The 19,394-nt window shown below is 35.0% G+C and overlaps 1 protein-coding gene across 6 annotated transcripts in view; it reads left to right on the plus strand.

Annotated features, from left to right (window-relative positions):
• SH2D1A (SH2 domain containing 1A) overlaps positions 1-19,394 on the plus strand; it is a 52,664-nt gene that overhangs the window by 18,217 nt on the left and 15,053 nt on the right. For 3 of the 6 annotated variants that reach the window (XR_012471808.1, XR_012471812.1, XR_012471809.1), the window contains exons 2-4: positions 8,750-8,813; positions 12,909-13,044; positions 14,004-16,923. Coding sequence is in view for 1 of the 6 variants with exons in the window: in XM_074202815.1 (XP_074058916.1) it covers positions 8,750-8,813; positions 12,909-13,044; positions 14,004-14,044 (241 nt within the window). In the remaining 5 variants the exon portion in view is untranslated. Of the gene's footprint in view, positions 1-8,749; positions 8,814-12,908; positions 13,045-14,003; position 19,394 lie in introns of those variants that run through there. The other 3 variants (XR_012471811.1, XR_012471810.1, XM_074202815.1) reach the window with 3 other exon arrangements.

Raw genomic sequence — 19,394 nt, forward strand, 5'->3', positions numbered from 1 at the left:
GCACAGTTATCAGAAAAACTTCACACAAACAAAAACAGATATAAATAATTAGAGAAATTTTAATTGCCCATGGGTAGGCCACCCCAGTATAACAATAATGGCAATACTATCTAAATTAACTTACTTATTCAGTTAAATTACCAAAATATTAGTCCTTACAGCTGAAAAAATATAATAAAACTCATCTAGTGAAATAAAAGGTCACAAATATCAAGGAAATGGTGGGAAATGTGGGAAGGAAGGGGGCGAAGCAGTACTAGATTTCAAAGCAATTTGATACTTGAGAAAGAACTTGATCAATGGAACAGGTTAATCAAACAATAAATACCTACTACAAACCAGACACAGTGTGTGGTGCTCACAGTATACAGAAGCAAATCAAAAAAAGTAGCCCAATGGCTGAGAGACTCAAAGATCACAGATACTGGGGTGAGAGTTTACTATTTTACTAAAGTTGTTGGGGAAACTGGAAAGCAGTTTGGCAGAAACTCGGTTTAGAGCAATATCTAACATCATACACCGAGCCAAGGTGAAAATGGGTGCATGATTTAGACACAAAGGGTGTGATATAAGCTAATTAGTGGTTCAGGGAAGAATAATCTTTCACATCTATGGGTATGGGAAGAGTTTTGCACTAGCAAAAACAATGCAGGTAAAATTAGAAGAAAAGGAGGAAACTTTCTCCTAGCAGCTTCTCTGACAAAGATCTCATTTCTCAGGTAGGGAATGGAATCAAATTAGGAAAAATGAGAACCTCAACTGATAAATGGTCAAAATATAGGAATAGTTTTAAGATGAGGAAATCAAAGCTATCAAGTCATGTGAAAAAGTGATTAAAATCACTAACAGTTAGAGAAATGCAAATTAAAACTACTCTGAAGTATCACCTCACACCCATCACTTTGGCTAAGAGGCCAGAAAAGGGAAAATGATGAATGTTTGAGGGCATGTGGAAAACAGGTAGATTAATGCACTTGTGATATAGCTATGAACTAGCCCCATCATTCTGAAAAGCAGTTTGGAACTATTCAGAGGCTGTTAAATTCTGCATACCCTCTGACCCAGCAATACAGTTATTAGGACTATAACCAAAGAGATTAATGAAAGAAGGACCCATATGAACAAAATATTTATAGGAGCTGTTTTATAGTTGGAAAGAATTGGAAACTGAAGAGAATGCCCATCAATTGGAGAATGACTGAACAAATTGTGATATTTGAATGTGATAACATACTACTGTGCTATAAGAAATGATGAAGGGATGGTTTCAGAAAAACCTGGGAAGACCTATATGAACTGATGTGAAGTAAGCAGAGCTACGAGAACAATATATACGATAAGAGCAATATTGCAAAGACAATCAACCTTTAAGACAGTAACTCTGAACAACACAATGACACAATATAATTTCAATGTAATTTAAGAATATTTTTCTTTTTCTATTACTATTTTTGAGGAATATGATTAATGGGGAATTTGTTTTGTATGATTATAGATATATATTTGTAATAGTTTGTTTTCTAGCCTTTACTTTGGTTGGGGGGATGAGGCAATAGGAAGAAGAGAATTTGGAAATGGGGAAAAAAAAGAATACAACATTTTCTATGCTTTAAAATACTATATATCACATTGGAGCCTTGTAACAACTCTGAGAGGCAGATGCTTGTATTTTTAATCCTATTTTACAGTTGTGGAAACTGAGACAGACAATTAAATGACTTGCCTAGTGTTACACAGTGAACTGAAACTGTTTTTAAACTCATGTCTTCCTTATTCCAGGCCCAGTGCTCTTTCCATAACATCACTTTTCTGGGGCTGCTGCTGAGGCAGGAGGGGATAGTGGTCAAAGGTGTCAGATATTGTGAGTTGCACAGAAGTTGTGAAGATAAAGATTAAAGAAAGGTCATTAGATTTGGTAATTCTGAAAAGAACAATTTCAGTTGAGTGATGAAATAGGAAACTCTATTGCAAAGAGTTTCAGAGGGAGGACAGGATGTGAAAGCAGTGAGTGTAGAGAACTTCCCTAGGATTTGTACTATTAAAGGAAGAGGAGATAGGGTGGTGGTTTAAGATAATGGAGTCCACTGAGGGTTTAATGATGTAGGCTACTTGGGCATGAGTAAGATAGCAGAAAAAGAACCAGTTGGATGGGCATCGATTTCAGATTAATGAAATGGGATAGTTGGGAGGTGTTATTTATCCTTCATTCTCAAAGAAGGCCATGATGTCAGGGAGGTGATCAATGACATGAAAGTGAGTTGTGTTTAAGTGGGGGGTGGGTGGGCTGTGCAAAGTCACCAGCCTTACTTTCTCCTCGGAAGCCATCTGAGTCCAGTGGCCAGTTAGGGATCAGGATGACTGGAGCTGGCCCTGGATGCAGTGGGAGACCTTGGCATTTTAAAACTAGGTCTTCCCCTGGGCACAGTTTGACTGAGGCAATGTCCATTCATTCAATAGGGAAAAGAGGCAAAGAGGTAAGAAAGACTACTTCCAAAAAAAGAAGAGAAGAAAAAATTTGTGGAGGGTAAGACCCTCAAGGAAATGGAAATATGATAGTTTGCCAGTAGAAGGCTGATGGGGTTAGAATTACAGATATATATATATATATATATTTTTTTTTCTTTTATTAAAGATTTTATTTGAGTTTTACAATTTCCCCCCAATCTTACTTCCCTCCCCCCACTCCCCCCACAGAAAGCAACTTGCCAGTCTTTACATTGTTTCCATGTTGTACATTGATCTAAACTGAGTGGGATGAGAGAGAAATCACATCCTTAAGGAAGACACAAAAAGTATAAGAGATAACGAGATCAGACAAGAAGATAACAGATACATTTTTAATGTGGTTGGCCTTGGTGAAAAGGAATACTTTTATTTTTGTTTTATCAGAGTCTGGAAAAGAGGAGGGGACAATAAGGGATGATTTTTGATTTCTTCTTTCTGCCCCTAGTATCCAGGATGGGACATTCAGTATTTAATAAATGTTTGCATTGAATTGAAAATAAAGGAAAAGGTAAAGGACTCTAGGAATAGAGAAAGTTTATAAATATAGGAGGCGAGAGGCTGCTAAAGGTGAAGGAATAGATTTAGCTTTGCAAGGGGGAACAAACCTGTTTAGCCATCACACTTCTCATCTGCCAATAAGTTATTTGAATCTGGTTTTTAATCTTAGGCTTTCTTATCTGGAGAGCACATTTTCAGGTTTCCAATCCTCCTTTTGGGTCACCTCTTATACTATTAGTTGATCAAATGCACTTATTTGTATGAATAAAAGTAAAATTCAGTAAGAAAGAGAAATGTTCTTATGTAAGAGAAACACCATCATTTCCTAGATATCCACTTTGATTTATGGCAGCCTTTTAATTTTTAATCCTAAACTGATTTGCTTTTGAGACCCAGTATAGATTTGGATTTTATTTGGAATGGGCTTAAGGAATTAAAGCTTTGTAGGCCTAACTAGATACAATGATAACTAAAGTGCTGTCCTTCCCCCTACATTAAAGTGCCGGGTTTGTTTCTGATGATTACTAGAGGTAATCTTGTCACTAGAGTGGTCAGTTGTTGACTGTATTTGTAATGATATTGGAACTCTATTCTGTTAATCTGAGGGTTCTGGATGACCAACTCAAGGGCTTGAGGTGGAGACAACTGTTTCCATCTTCATCTTTACAGAAAAGGAGTAGTTTTCTAAATTTTGGTCTATATAGGCCAGTTTATATGTTTTTTCCTGAGTGTCCTCTGAAAACTGCTTCGAATTTTGCCCTTCTTCAGGGCACATTTTTTTTTCCTACCAGATGGGATGTGCAGAATCTCTAGTAAAATTTAGAAAAAAATTTTTTTTAGGATTTTTTTTGCAAGGCAAAGAGGTTAAGTGGCTTGCCCAAGGCCACACAACTAGGTAATTATTAAGTGTCTGAGGTCAGATTTGAACTCAGGTACTCCTGACTGCAGGACCGGTGCTCTATCCACTGTGCCACAAGGCTGCCCCATCCAGTAAAATTAATAAAACTTTAATAAATTGTTTTATGCTCAAAATTTTAGAGTTGAAAAGAAACTCACAGATTAGCGTTGCTCTCTCCTATACAGATGAGGAAATTGAAACTCAGGGGGAAAGAAAGTGAAAAGTCTAACTGACTTGGTTATTGAAATTAATGGAAGGAGCAGAGGGTAAGACAATCCTGCTGCAGGAAGAAAACAGCAGCAGCCACAAACCCTGATTCATTTTTTACTTAGTAATATACGATTTCTTCATTTGTGCTAGACAGTATTTGCATGAGTTTATATTTCTGGCTTGGCATCCGTGGATATAAAGGGGAATGGCACAGAAATGGTGAGACAGTCAGCTTGGTGTAACTAAAGAAAAGTCAAGCCTCAGTTTCAATTCCTGGATCTTATCCCCTTGGGAGAGTCATTTACCTTCAGTTTCCTTCTCTGTAAAATGATAGAATGGATTAGGTGAGCTTTTTGGCTTTGTTCTTCGGTTCCAAGTGAGCTCTCTATGTGCTGGGAGAAACCAATCATGTAGCAGCAAAATGGCCTCAGAGAGACCAAGGTAAGATTTTGAAGTTTTCTTTGTCTTTCTTTGTTTCAGTTGTCCACACTTGGATCAGGACTACATAAGACAAATGCTCTTGTATGTAATATTCTTTGTTCAGTTATTTCAACTGAAAATTGAACCCAAGAACCTTTGAAAGGGTTGTTGAAATAGTTTTTACCTTTACATATTTGAGGGTCTGGGAACTTTGTGAATATTAGAGGTGTTAATCGTGAAAAGTTTTCTGAATTATTGAAATTAAGTTCAGAGATTGAAGAGAGCAATAACTTTTGAAGTGGCAATCAAGTTCCCGCTTAACTGAAAGAAAGATAAGATTGTATTCATTCATAGGAAACAGACTAATTCATTTGATTAAACAGAGCTTTATAGGAAAGTAAATTTTTTGTCCTTTTTATTTTTAGTTAGAGACTAACTGTTTTACAAATGGCAAATTCACTATGTTTATTCTAGTCACACCTCTGCTGAGAATTTAAAATCCCATCTTTCCAGGTTAATAATACAGAATTATTTCCTCTAATCACTTCCTCTAAGGGAAATGGAATAGAGTTGTTTCTTGACCCTAATTTGCTTGTTTGAATTTTAAGTTTCCAAATTGAGTAATGGGAATCAAAACTCTTCACTTATTCCTGATAAGATTTCATTTTGAAACGTAGTATGAGTATTATACTTTTAAGAGCAAAATAAAGATTACACAAAGGACTTTGGGATTTATCTGGACAGTAGCGTTCTTGATAAACTAAAAAAAATTATTGCTCAATGTACCAAGAAGGAAATACTTCCTAGAATAAGAGACGGTGATTAAGCTAATGTCAAGTGCCAGGTAACTAACTACGCATGTATTCTGAACTGAGAAGTTTTTTGGTTAATGTTGGAAATACGTTTCCATATCTAAGTGGTTTAGAACAATGGATATTGATTCATGGTGTAGGAATTATTTCACACATTCATAGGCTTTTGGTTAATCAACAGGCAATTTTAAAGTGCCTACTTTATGCCACACCTTAATAATTTTTGTCTTCAAGGAGCTTACATTTCTCATGTGGAGAAAACACGCCCAGGTTTAAGTAGGTAGAATCGAGTCCTTTTTTAAAATAAATTTTTATTGCTAGTTTAAAAATCAACTCTACTTCCCAGTATATCTTTTTCTCCTTTCTCTCTCTCCCTCCCCCAGAACCATTTCTCATAAAGAGGGAAAAGCAGGGGGAAAAACAGTTTGTCAAAACTAACCAATGCATCAAAAAATCTGATGGTCAGTGAAGTGTTCCATGTCCATGATTTCCCATCTTTGCAAAAATAGAGGAGATGATGTGCTGTGTCATATCTCTTCTTAGAGGATAAACTTGACTATTTTAGCATAATGTACAATTTAGATTGTTTTTATTCAGCCAAAAATATTTATTAAGCACTTACTATATGTCAATCACTGAACGAATTATAGGAAATAGAAAGGTTAAAATAAGCCTAGTCTTTGAGGAACTCATATGCTAAAGAGGGAGACCACATATAAATAACCAGACCAAAGCTAGTTCAAGAACTAAATAACTAAAACTATGTCAATACTAGATTTTCATAAAAGACAAGGAAAGAATAGAGGCAGTCTTGGATGGAAGGGCACTAGTAGAAGCTTGGGGAGACAGGGTGAGCTGAGATGTCAAGGAGGTCAAGGAAACTAAGACTGGAGTGATGAGAGGCAGGATTCTAGACATTTCATAAATGACAGAGGAAGTGGAGAATAGTGCCCCCAAAACAGCAAATAGACCAATGTGGTCGAATCATAAGAGTGTGGCATGAGTGGAGAGGAAAGACTGGAAAGTTAGGTGATAAATAACCAAGGAGAGAACTTTGTATTTGAACCTGGATTTAATAGTAAACCATTAAGTTGAGAGAGACCTGTGTTTTAAGAAAAGTCACTTTGGTAGCTGATTGGAAGATACAATCAAATGAAGATAGATTTTTTTTGTTTCTATTTATATATATATATATATATATATATATATATATATATGTGTGTGTGTATATGAAATTTTCTTTCTACTTACCTTAGTTTAGCTATTCTTAAATTGATGGGCATCTATCTTTTTTCCAGTTTTTTCCATAACAAAATATGGAATAGAGTCTGGACCAAACCAGAGGTAGGGGAGAGAGGAAGGTGAAGCAGCACATGGTGGATAGCCAGGGAAAGGCATGGGGCTGGGAGGAATGGAGTCTTGTGTGAAGAATGTCAAGAAAAGCAATTACTGGACTGGATATGGAATGTGTGGAAGGGGAAAAATATGTAATAAGGAAAGACTGGGTGGACCATTGTGATAAGTGTCAAATGCCACACAAGGGAGGTTATATTTATTTCTGAGGGTAAAAGGGAACCATTAGAGTTTATTGAAATTGGAAAATGACTTGGCTAGACTTAGGAAAATCTCTTCAATAGTTGTGTGGAGTATGGATTAGAGGAGGAAGTCTGAAATGTCTAGAAGTTCTTGGGAATGTGGAACTAGAGAGACTAGGATTACGTATGTGGAACTGGGAGTCATATGCTTAGAGACAATTGAGTGAGTCCTTGGGAACTGATGAGGTCACTGACTATGAGGATAGAGAGTGTTGTTAACCCCCGGTTAGGGAATGCTATGGCTGAAGAACCAGCAATGGAAACTCAAAAAGAGAGGTCTGATGGGTAGAAGGAGATTCCACAGAGATGGCTTTGTTATGTGATTCTAAATAGGAAAGAGTATACAAAAGAAGAATGAGTGTTCAGTAGTATTTGCCAGGATAGAGAGGTCGAGGATAACAAGAATGGAGAAAAAGTTCATTTAATTTGGCAGTGGATCACTTTTAACTTTGGAGAGAGCAGCTTCCTGTGAGTGGTGAACTAGGCTGAGCTAGGAACTAGGGTGAAGAAGATTAACAAAAAGTATTTAGGGGCGACTAGGTGGCACAGTGGATAGAGCACCGGCCCTGGAGTCAGGAGGACCTGAGTTCAAAGCCGGCCTCAGACACTTAATTACCTAGCTGTGTGGCCTTGAGCAAGCCACTTAACCCCATTGCCTAGCAAAAACTAAAAAAAAAAGTATTTAGTGTGTTTTCTCCAGCTAAAAAACAACTTTTTGACCAAAACTTAAGGCAGAGATGAATACTTATGAAATAAACCATTGATCTCATTAATTTCTCCCAAATAATTTTCTTTGAAGATTCTCATACCAGGTAAGCAATAACAAAGGGTATTGCATATAAAATCAGAGTTTTTTGATGTGTTGATCAGTTTTATGTAATTTTTCTTCTCTTCCTTTTTTCTTTTTTTTAAAGCCTTTTTTTAAAAAAAAATATGGAATTGCTTTCTGGGAGAGATGGAAGGGAGAAGAGGGAATCTAGGTGATTAAAAACCTATGTGTGTGTGTATATATATATATATATTTTTTTTTTCAAGGCAAATGGGGTTACATGGCTTGCCCAAGGCCACACAGCTAGGTAATTATTAAGCGTGTGAGACCGGATTTGAACCCAGGTACTCCTGACTCCAGGGCCGGTGCTTTCTCCACTGTGCCACCTAGCTGCCCCATAAACCAAAATATATTAACAAAATATATTTTAAAATCTAAAATGTTATAAATTGTGTAAGGAAAATAGGTGACAGTGGATGGAATATCAGATTTGAAGGCAGGAAGAACTGAATTCAGATATTGCTTCAGATTCTTAATAGTTGCCTAACCCTGGCCAAATCACTCAACCCCCCCCCCCTTAACCTCAGTTTCCTTATCTGTATAATGAGGATAATAACACCTCCCTCATACAGTTGTTTTGAGGAGTAAATAACAACACATGTAAAGTATTTTGTAAACCTAAAACACTATGGAATCGCTAGCTATTATCATTGTTCTAGACATAAGGCAGTATGGTAGAGGAGAAAGAGTGAAGAGAATTGGAATTAAATCTTAAATCTATCATTAACTAGCTTTTTGACCTTGGGTAAGTCGCTTCACCATCCATGCCTCTGTTTCATTTATAAGATTATTAATGAAATCCTGAAATTCTCTTTAGTTCTATGAGTCTAACTGATTTATGCTGCCCCCTCTCCCAAAAATTCAATGCTTTGAAGGCAAAATTCATTTATCAGTATGCAAGATGTTTAGATTTCTTGCTAACTAAAATATAGGGTAATGTGTGTTTGAATTTTTTCAGTAATGGAAGTTTACTTTTTCACAGGTATCAAGGTTACATTTATACCTATCGAGTGTCCCAGTCAGAAACCGGTTCTTGGAGTGCGGAGGTATATAGTTTTTTCTTTTATTTATGCCTGTTATATGAGTTGTGTATGGACTTTAAATTGCTTTTATCTGAGAGTAGTTGAATCATGTCACATTTTCAGGGTCATTTTACTGTAATACAACTCTATGATAACATCACTTTAGATAATTTCATTATAGTAGTGAAAGAAAAAAAAATGCTTGTATATCATTAAGAAGCCTCAAGAGACACTAATTTATTGTTATTTTGTCCTGATTCAATTTCACCTACCTAGTTTGGAGGAAGGATATGAAATTGAGAAAAAAGTATTTCAGATTTAATTTTCTTTGATTCATAAATTTCCAACTACAAAGCAGATATCAAATATATAGGTAAAATAAATTGGGGAATATCTACTGAAAGCCTACTATGTGTTCAGGTTAATACTGATATTGTGAAAGTATCCTCTCTTACCCTGGAGAAATCTGTGATCTCATGGGATAGGCAAAATCAGCTCCTTTGAAATAATAGAGTAGTAAAATATTTGGAATAACCATGATTTCATTCATGTGGGACCTTTGATGCAGAACACAACCCTTCTGTTCCATATGAGATTTCATGGAAGAGGAAAGTCTTGAAATGAGGCTTGAAGGTTAGACATTCTGTGTATACAGAACTCATTAACACATCCTCAAGGATGGTATCTCATATTGCCAGAGCTTTTTTGATGCAGTTGCAACGGATATTCAACAGTTGAAAAATCTTCTATCACAAATGCTTTTGTGGACTCCTGCCCTTCGTAACAGTCCCCCTTGCTTATAAAAGTAACTTCTCATTAGCTGTTTGTACACAAAAACATTTGTATACGCTCATTCATAGATAGTTATTTTTTGCTACATTTATGTGTTGGCTCTAGGCATGGCTCTGCTTAATGTGTCTTCCTGATTATTTTCCTTAGTGAAATAAATCTATTATGGAAGAGAAGACAAAGGAAAGGATGAATGAAGACATGGGGGATAGGGATGAGAGAACTGAATTAAAAGCCATTTTGAATGTAAAAACTAAAATGTTTAGTTCCGTATATAAATAATTGTCTTTGAAATTTTGTATGAATTTAGTTACCAGTCACACTCATAGCCTATTATTCAGTTAATAAAAATTTAAAATATGAGAAACATTTGAAACTTTTAAGGTTTTTTTAGGCCTCGACATCACATGAGGAATTCTAAATATTCACAAGATTAATTCCAATATAAGTTTAAAAAAAGTTGTGATATTATCCGCAAGGAAGTTAATATTGTGACACAAATCAGGAGAAGCACTACATGATTTCCAATAAGAACTATTTTTTTTCCTCTCTGCAGAGATGTTTAAAAACTTAATCTTCACTCATTGTTCATGGTGTTAGTAATTGAGGCATGTATAACACATCATACGTGAGTGGTGGAAAATGCTTATGGGTCAAGGATATTTTGTTTTCACCCTGTTGTCTTCTATACTTTAGCAAAGCATCATGTACAAATTGACACTTATCATGTACTTTTGATGATGCTAATGGGGAGAAGGTCCATTGATCGTGAAAGTCTGATATAGTCTAATACCAAAAAATGTAGTTCAATTGCAATTATTTGCGCTAATGGAATGGAAGTGCCAGAGGATTATCTCTAAATAGCAGGTAATCCAAAGAAACCTTTATGTGTTGGTTTTGCAAGGCATGTTGTGAGTTTGCTCCCCTAGTCATCCCCCTGCCCCTTAAGTTTTGCTGATATGGCTGTTAAAACTAGTTTACATTCCCAGAATATATGCTATTCCTCCAAGCATGGATAGGAAGGAAGAAGAAAGTCTAAGGACCAAATTATTTTCACTTGATAACTGAGCTCTGACTATATGGAGAACATGCAAATATGAATCACATTTAATTAGCTCAGCAGCATGATTTGGGAATGTTAGCAAAATTCTTATGCCTTCTGTTTTCAAAATTTATTAAATAAATATAAGATCTATGTTGCTTTTTGGAGCAGTGATTTAGCTTTCCATTAAGGTATTAAAAAAAGTCTGTACTTTGGGGAACATAAAAAGATGTGTTAGAAATATGAACTGAGGGTGTAGGATTTTTTATTCACAGTAGAACGAGTCCACATGAAGTATAGAAAATAAAACTGTCCTTGGTGTTTTGAGTTAGAGATTGGCATCATTGTCTTGATCATGGACCTAGTACGTTTATTTCCCATTTGCTGACCTCTAGTGAAAAGATATTAAATCATTAGTAAGTCAAATAATTCTATATATAGGTCCCTGGATTGGATTCACATGTATATTAGCTACAGTAGATTTTTAACCTTGGAGTGGATTCCCCGGCCATCTTCACTGTTGGCCTCTTTTGCTCCCCTGTTAGTTGATGTTTGCCTAAGGGCTAGAAAATAATTTTCTAAGTGGCCCATCGATAGGAATGGTTTTCTGATTATCCTTGCTTTTCATCCCTCCATTAGCATGGATAATCAAGAGTTAACTGCTTTTCTTACCTAACCACAGGGAAAAAGATGGTACTACTGATAATGTTACTAAAAGCCACAAGAACGGTAGAAAAGATGTGTAGTCTTAAATTTTTCCATGTTGATAAGAATGTGGGTAGTCTGTTATTTGGGTGGTAACTCCAGCTTTTGTGAGAGTTAACTTAATTGAATGAAAAGAGCTGGCTTGGGAAACTGATGACCTGGGTTTTGGTGCTTTCTTTGCTATTTATCTATTGTGTCACCCTAAGACAAGTAACTTAACCCTTTATAATCTAACTTCCTTCATTTGTAAAATGGGAGTGATGAGATCTACGCTGCCTATAGTTTTGTCAGGATAAAATTAGTCAAAAGATATGAGAGTGCATTGGAAAGGAAAAAGTGTGAGAGTATTCCATTCAAAGGGCCTCCCTTTTAGAGTTTGGATGTCTTAACTTGGAGTCAAAGCGTTCACCATTGCAGGGGACCTGCAAGAATGGTCACATAATTTGGGATTGGAGATCCACTACTTCATAGAAGCACCCAGGAAGGAGTTTTGTTTAGGTTGAGCTGGGTTGGGGGAGTTCTGTAGCTATTTATATTGAGACTGTTACCTAAATAAATCAATCTATACTTAGAAATTTACTTGGAACATAAAAGTTAAAGAAAAGTGATATTGATCCTTAAAAATACACTTTTTCTAATTTAAGATCAAGATGATATAATAGTGCTGTTTTGCCCTTTTCTTTCTCTGAAAGAAATTTACATCCCCCCCCCAGTTAATAAAATGAAAAGAACACCCAACTCGTTTCCCTAACCCCTAACTCCAGATGGAGTAACTCTAAAATATATACTGTAAAACTAGTCGTTGCTCAGAGTCATTTCATTAAAATAACAGTTTTCAGTTCGTGGCTAATGCTTAGTTCATATCTTAAGCTTTCATAATTAATTTCTGGTGGTGTGGCTGCATGAGGATTGGTGTCAAGTTTTGAGTATTATTTTGGGAGTCATTCATAGAAAATGATGTCTTGAAATACATATGTAAAGAAAACTCACCTTGCACATAGTTTCATTTTTATTTCATGGAAAGAATATTGACTCAATGTGTGTCCAAAGAGAGTGAATAGAGAAGTTGCTCCAGGAAGAGGGAAATTATTCAGGAACATGAAGGACATGCAGATTGATAGCTTATAAAAGCTAAGTGTATACAACAACATTTGTGTAATAGAGTAATAAGGCACGTAACTTGTATGTTGATCTGGTTTTGTTTCTTAGGCTTTTTATTAATGATGTGTTGTTTTTATTTAACTGAATCATTTCCACTGGTGGATTTATTGTGGGTAATGGCCCATACATCCTTAGAAGATATGGAGAATATAATGGGTGACATGCAGGAAGTGTAGGGAGATGAGCAAAGAGCATGTGCAAAGTAATACCACCCTTGGGAGAACTGAAATGACAGCTCATTAGTAGTTCTTTCCTAGGAAAATTCAGCTAACAAAAGTAATATTGCTTTTCTCTCTTTATGTTTTCAAATATTTGAACAAGTACTATAAATATGGCTTTCTAAGTAACCTTAGTGTCTTTTGTAGGTTCTCCTGTACCATTATGAGTTAGATGAACCCTCTGCTTGATACTTTATTTTACAGACAGCACCTGGGGTACAAAAAAGATTATTCCGGAAAATAAAAAATCTCATTTCAGCATTTCAGAAGCCAGATCAAGGCATTGTAATTCCTTTACAATATCCAGTAGAAAAGAAACCTTCACCTAGAAATGCCCAAGGTATTGTAAATATAATTAAGTCGGTCTTGTAATAATGTGGTGTATAAATCATTTGAGTTTATTGACGCAATGGAAATTCTACTTGAAAAATGACTTTGGATTGATTACCTCATTGATGTTTCATATATTGGGAGATGTGGAAGATATGATTTTAATGTCCTACCTTACAAATTATTAAACATTTTTTCCTTTCCTGTTTTTTTGCCTAATACAATTTAACCTCATTAATTGAGATCCCACTAATTTGGAAGTTGTGATAATCCAGAAAGGTATTGGGTTGACTTTTGCTTTTTCTGTAGAAAATGGAAAGGTTGTTGATGGCTTGTTCACATTTGTCACAGTCAGATTTAATAAGACTTTACTATAGTAAAATATTTTAAAAGTATTTTAAAGCAATATATATATATATATCCATTGATATATATATACATATATATATATATATATACACATATATATATAGTTATATCCCCTGTACAAGATTGTTTTTATTATTTAATTGTATAGCTAAAGATTGGGATTAGTGGTGCATGTATTTTTGGGGGAGCACGATTATCACATTCATGTATTTGTCCATTTTCAAAGTTAACCTTTTGTTTGAATTAGGGTGACTGGACTGGGTTAAGGCAGTGTTTATGAGCAAATAAAAATATTTTAACTTAAATGTTATATCCCACAATAAGAAACTAGGTTCATAGATGAGTTGAAATTTAAAAATCTAATAATAAAAAATTCTTTACAATAGAAATGCAAAAACTCAAATTTATGAATTTGCGTCCCAGTTGTATTTCATATCTTACAGCTGAGTTAAATTTAAGTACTTTTTATTTGAATTAAGGGAAGTTATCTCTATATATGGTGTGAAAAATGGGAAATTCCATTAATGGAGATTTCAAAATTTTTTTAAAAAATTAGTTTTAAAGTTTATTTATAAGATTTTTGTGATTATTTTCCTTTAGGGAGAAGAGAAGATCCTGATGTCTACATGAAAGCACCATGAAGACACATTTGTTTCAGATAATTTAAATAGGACTTTAGGTGTTTTCTCTTGTATATAACCCCATAATTTTGTATATTGTAGATAAAGTTAAGCAGGGAACAAATTCACTTCTGAAAATATCATATTCTTGTATTGGGAGATTCTAGTCTGATTCTAAAAGGTTCATGACCTTTTTATATAATCAAGAATTTTAAAATGAGAATTGGGAGAAAAACTGCACTGCATTAAAATTTTATATACTTTTTTTCAGGTTTATATATACAAATAGGAAATGTTTTGATTTCAAACCAAGTATGATGATTGAAAGTGAGGTGGATTTTTTTGTTTTAAAGAACATATTTCAAAGTCCGGCTTCTTTTTGCTAAACAATAAAGAATCCTTTTAGTCAAATTGTCCTTTTTAATGAAGTATTTTGGGGATTCACTGATTTTTTTAAAAAAAATTTATATTTCTTGAGTTTTTTTAAGCCCAGACATGTGTTACTCTGTACCACAGTCAGCAATCTGGCACTTTTGATTAAATGTGGTAGAATTTAATCCCCTATAGTCATCCTTTTTTGTTTCATTCAGAAAATAGACTTGGGCATTATTCTGAAATTGGTTAGTTAAGCTTGTGAATCAATCTTTGGTAAGAAATCACAGAAATGAAAATATGCCCATGTTGCTATTTGATGAAAGGATTTTTAATTTGTACAAATTTTCCTTGCCTTGTTTTGGCCACATTCTTCCCTACTGGACTTGTTGCTGCCATATGAAAACCCTGTTTATTTTTAACAGTAGCTCTAAATTTGTCAAAAAGATGTTCCTGGGGCAACTGACTTCTTGAGTGCTTTTGTTGGGACTTGTGAGTTCCTGCTAAGAAATGTGTAACTTGTTAAAAAGTAAAAAGTAAAGCTATCTTCATGAGTGTTCTTAGCTTTCTATTTATATACCCAATCTATATTGATAGAAACTTTATTAGTTAATGTCTTAATTCATTTTTAAGTGTATATTTCTGAAACAGAATCAGATTTACATTTTGCGGTGGTTTTAGATCTTGACATGTTAAGTTGATTTGGAGCGCCAAAAACGTTAATGTCCTCAGAGATTGCTATACATAGTCTTCAAGAGGAGTCTCTTTTTCTACTTTTTCTATCCAAAAGCACTTAGAAGATTTTATTCAAATATGGACATTTTATCGTATTTTCTAATTATTTATAGCTTTGTTCTTTCATGGCTTGATGTGGTCAAAGAATTCTTCACCAAGTGGCCAGCACTGGTGATGAGCCTATCTATATTGCTCTTGGAAAGCAGACCTAGTATGTTTCCAGGGTTTTACTCAAAGCCTTTCCAACATGGAAGAAGCTGCCAGGAGTTCTTTGTCTGCTATTTTCTACGTGTGAAAATCCACAGTCATCTTTACATCGCATCTGAAGAGTCAGAGTAGGACTTGATGGACACAGCGTTTACCGAACATGGAGAGGTGCATGGTGGATGTAAGTAGAGTGCAATAATGCATTTCAAATAGAGAACTGTGCACGTGAAAGAGTGCACTTATCACCAGAGTAGGAGATTGGCAAGTTTTATTGGGAGAGCATGGATGGGGTTGTGATCTATACCTTTGGGCTAAGTACATGCCTCAATGAGATCACAGATCTCATCTAATAAAGACTAAAGAACCACTTCATTGGTGGGTTGGGTGGAGACTCGATCCTTGCAAAAGATTTTTCTTACTCTCAGATTTTAGCAGATGTATCCATCTTCATTTTCTGTGGTTTGAAATTTTACCATCTAATAATTGTTATTAACATACTTGCTACTTCCTAGAAGTTAACAGTTCTTTTACTTTTGTAGAAATATCATATCTTTGTCACATTAAAATATTGATAATGTTTGACTAGACTTGTAAAATGATCATCTCTTCCCTTTATTTGTTTAAAAGAGCTATTACAGATATATTATCTCCTTTGATCCACACAAGTACTATAGGCAGGTGAGGTTTTATTATAATTTTTTTCTTTTGGATGAGGAAACAGGTTGCAAGGTTATACCCAGGGCCAAAACAGTTTGAAGACCATGCAGTCATAGTTCAAAGCCGAGTCTTCTGCCTCTTTCACTGTGCTCTCTTCTGGCCTTTCTGGGTAGAAAAATCCCCAACTGGTAAATCCAGGAGGAACATGACAGCTTAATGAATGAATACTCATTCTTTTCCTTTGAAGTTTGTACTTAATGGAGAAAACTTTTGGCAGGCGAAAAGGTTAGAAAGAGTAAACTTAGATAATTGTCTTTGTCACAGATTGGGACTTAGACTGTTTGCAATGGTGTACGAATATGACTTAGAGGGAATGTAGTTGTCTTTGAGTGTAAATGAAAGGAATGATTTCAGTCATTTCTTTGGTGGAGATGATGGAAGACAAGTAAGGTGACAAAGTCCTTAGAAACACCTTAATGTTTAAATGTGTATTTAATGTACTTCATTATTATACAACAAAACCCAACCTTGAGCACATCAGATCAACAAAGACCATCTGTCCACTGGTGTGATATGTGTCTCTTTTGGCCACCACTGTCTATTCCTGGCATTTTTGTTAAGCATATAAATGGAGAATAGAAGGTCAAGTTGAATTATTTCATTTCCCTATTGTACACCATTAGGTTAAAGTTGTAGTAAGCAGTCAGATTCTTATATGGTCACTTGATGCTAAAACCAGTATGTTTTATATAGAAAAAGATGAGAAAGCATCCTGATCAACAGTTGGTATATGGCTCATGGTATGATGACTGGCAAAAGAGGTAATAAATACATTTGTTTTTTTTTAAGGTGACAAAGGGATGACTCAGAAGACCTGGATTTTAGTCGTGACTGATAGGATTGAGTAACTAACTGATAGGCTATGCAGGGTGAGTGAGGATGACACTGAGATCACAAACCTAAGGTTGGAAGATGGGGTCAATTAATAAACGTTTATTGAATGAATGCACAGCATTCATTGGTTTAATAGTAGTAATATTCTGCATTTTTGTTTTGTGTAGTTCAATATTTAAAAGACAGAAATATAGCTTGAAAATGAAATGTCGTGGCACTTTTGAGAACTTTTCACTTGGGGGGAAGGATACCTTATATTATTGGTGACAATATTGATTTTATGTTTCTTAGGTAATTTAGATATGAAAGTCAATCATTTCTCATGAATTTTGTGATTTCGGAAGAAATTAAAAAATTGATTCCCTCCCCAACTTTAATTATTCAGGTTGCATTTTCATTTTGAGCTTATTGCAATATATGTGGTGTGAAATCTTGGTGTAAACCAGATGAAGTAATTGCTGACATTGTTGGTAGTTTGTATTATTGAGTTTATAATTTTATTTATATAAGTAAGTATAGACTTAGTGTGTCTCTATAGGCAGATTCCCAGATAGGTTTTTGTATTTTAAAGTTATTTTGAGTGAGAGTTCTCTTTTTATTTTAGTTGTTTTTAATTGCTATGCAGAAATATATAAATGTAGGATGTTTTCTGAGTAAACCATCATGATGTCTGAAAACTCGTATCCTTTTATTATATTAGTTACTGATATCTCTAGAACTCTTTTTGCTTTCCCCTTGTGTGTATTTATTGGTGGGGTTTCCACTTTTTCTCCATTGTAGAGAGATTTTATACATTTACGTAAAAAGTGTCTTGTTCTTTTTAGGGTCCTTACCATGCACAAGTACTAGCTGTGAGTATAATGGCATTTACAAAACTCTTTTTTTACCTGTTCACTCATAAATGGGAATTATTACATTTTTGGCATCATGTACCCCTTTGTCATTTGGTAAAGCCTACTGACCCTCTCTCAGAATCATATTTTTAAGTAATTAAACTTATTAGAGGTTAATAAAAAATAAAGATATTTTATTCCCCACTGAAATTCATTGACCCTCAGGGAAATAAAAGCCTCCACTCACCTACCATTTTCTTTGTGTCTTATAGCGAAACAAAATTTCTTCTTTATGAAAATGATTTCATTGAAGTTTGTGATATAAATTAAGCCATAGAATAGTTGGTCATCAGAAGCTGCTGCCATCAGGTTGACTGTTCTGGTGATAAAGTTATCATTTATTTTATGGTGTCATGTATATCACGTATACTTTTTACGTTGAGGCAGAGATCACAACCTCTCTATAATTTAATCTAGGAGAGCTGTTGTGGTCAAAAACCACATGAACTCTGAACTTAGCCCTGCAGGCCTCAACCATAGAAATGAAATGGCAGGCATTTAGTTTCTGCCATCATTTCAAATTCTCCTGGCCTTTGTCTCCAAAGGAATTTGTACGCCCTTTTGTTTCTCTCATCTGGTGTGATGGAGAAGCAGGAGGAATACCTGAGGATGCCACCATTATCAAACAAACGGTGTGCCTTTGCTCAAGCCACATTTCTGGAAGGGAAGCACTCCCGGGACTCCACCTATATAGAGCTGTAGTGATACTGAGGATGGTTTATTGTTTGTTTATGGTGGGAAGCCGCTTTTTTTGCCAGGACCAAACTAATTTCAGACGGTAGGACACAGTGTTATGATTGCAGCTTTATTTTTTACAAATGAAATATTCAAAGTACTTCTTTCAAATATCGACACATAATATTAACTTTAAATATTTACAGCATGTTGTTGTGATGCTCTTGTAGAAAAAATGCATGCTTCTGGCTTAAAAACCAGAGCAAAATGCAAAGGACCATTTAACTGTAGCCATACAACAAACATGAACCTGTACAGTATTCAGTCACTTTTCAGCACAGGAGTTAGAGCAGGAGTACAAAATTGGAACCTATTGTTTCCTAGCAACAGTGGCTCAGGCCATTAGAACACAATTTTCAATATGATTAGAACCTCTAACTGTTATATTGAAACTGAAAATCTTGGCATACACTGTAAACATCTTTACTTTTCATGAGAAAGTAAGCAGCTAAAAAGAATATTTTTGTGACATAAAGGCTATGCTTCACTTTCTCACTGATACTTTTTGCCAGAAGAATATTAAGATTTAGACATTGTCATGGTTCATACAAGTAAAATATTTTTTCAAGGACACAATCTGATATACTAACATTTACTTAAGAGGTTAAAATCCACCACTAAGTCTAAGGAAAGATTTTTTTAAACTGCCAAACACATTTTCTTTGACAAATAATATAAGATGACAATTGCCAAGACAAACTCCACAGCAAGTTGAACTCTAAGTATTTTCAGTTACTGTTTAGGAAGTTATTTCCTTTTACACATAGTTGTATACTTTGGTCCTTAAATAGCTTTTTGTATGAAGGACACTCAGAAATAAGTCACTGTTGTGTGGATGAATTTTCTCCCCCCTCCCCCACCCCCCCTCCCCACAGAAT

The sequence above is a fragment of the Macrotis lagotis genome, chromosome X, assembly GCF_037893015.1.
Source record: "Macrotis lagotis isolate mMagLag1 chromosome X, bilby.v1.9.chrom.fasta, whole genome shotgun sequence".
In the NCBI taxonomy this organism is placed as follows: domain Eukaryota; kingdom Metazoa; phylum Chordata; class Mammalia; order Peramelemorphia; family Peramelidae; genus Macrotis; species Macrotis lagotis.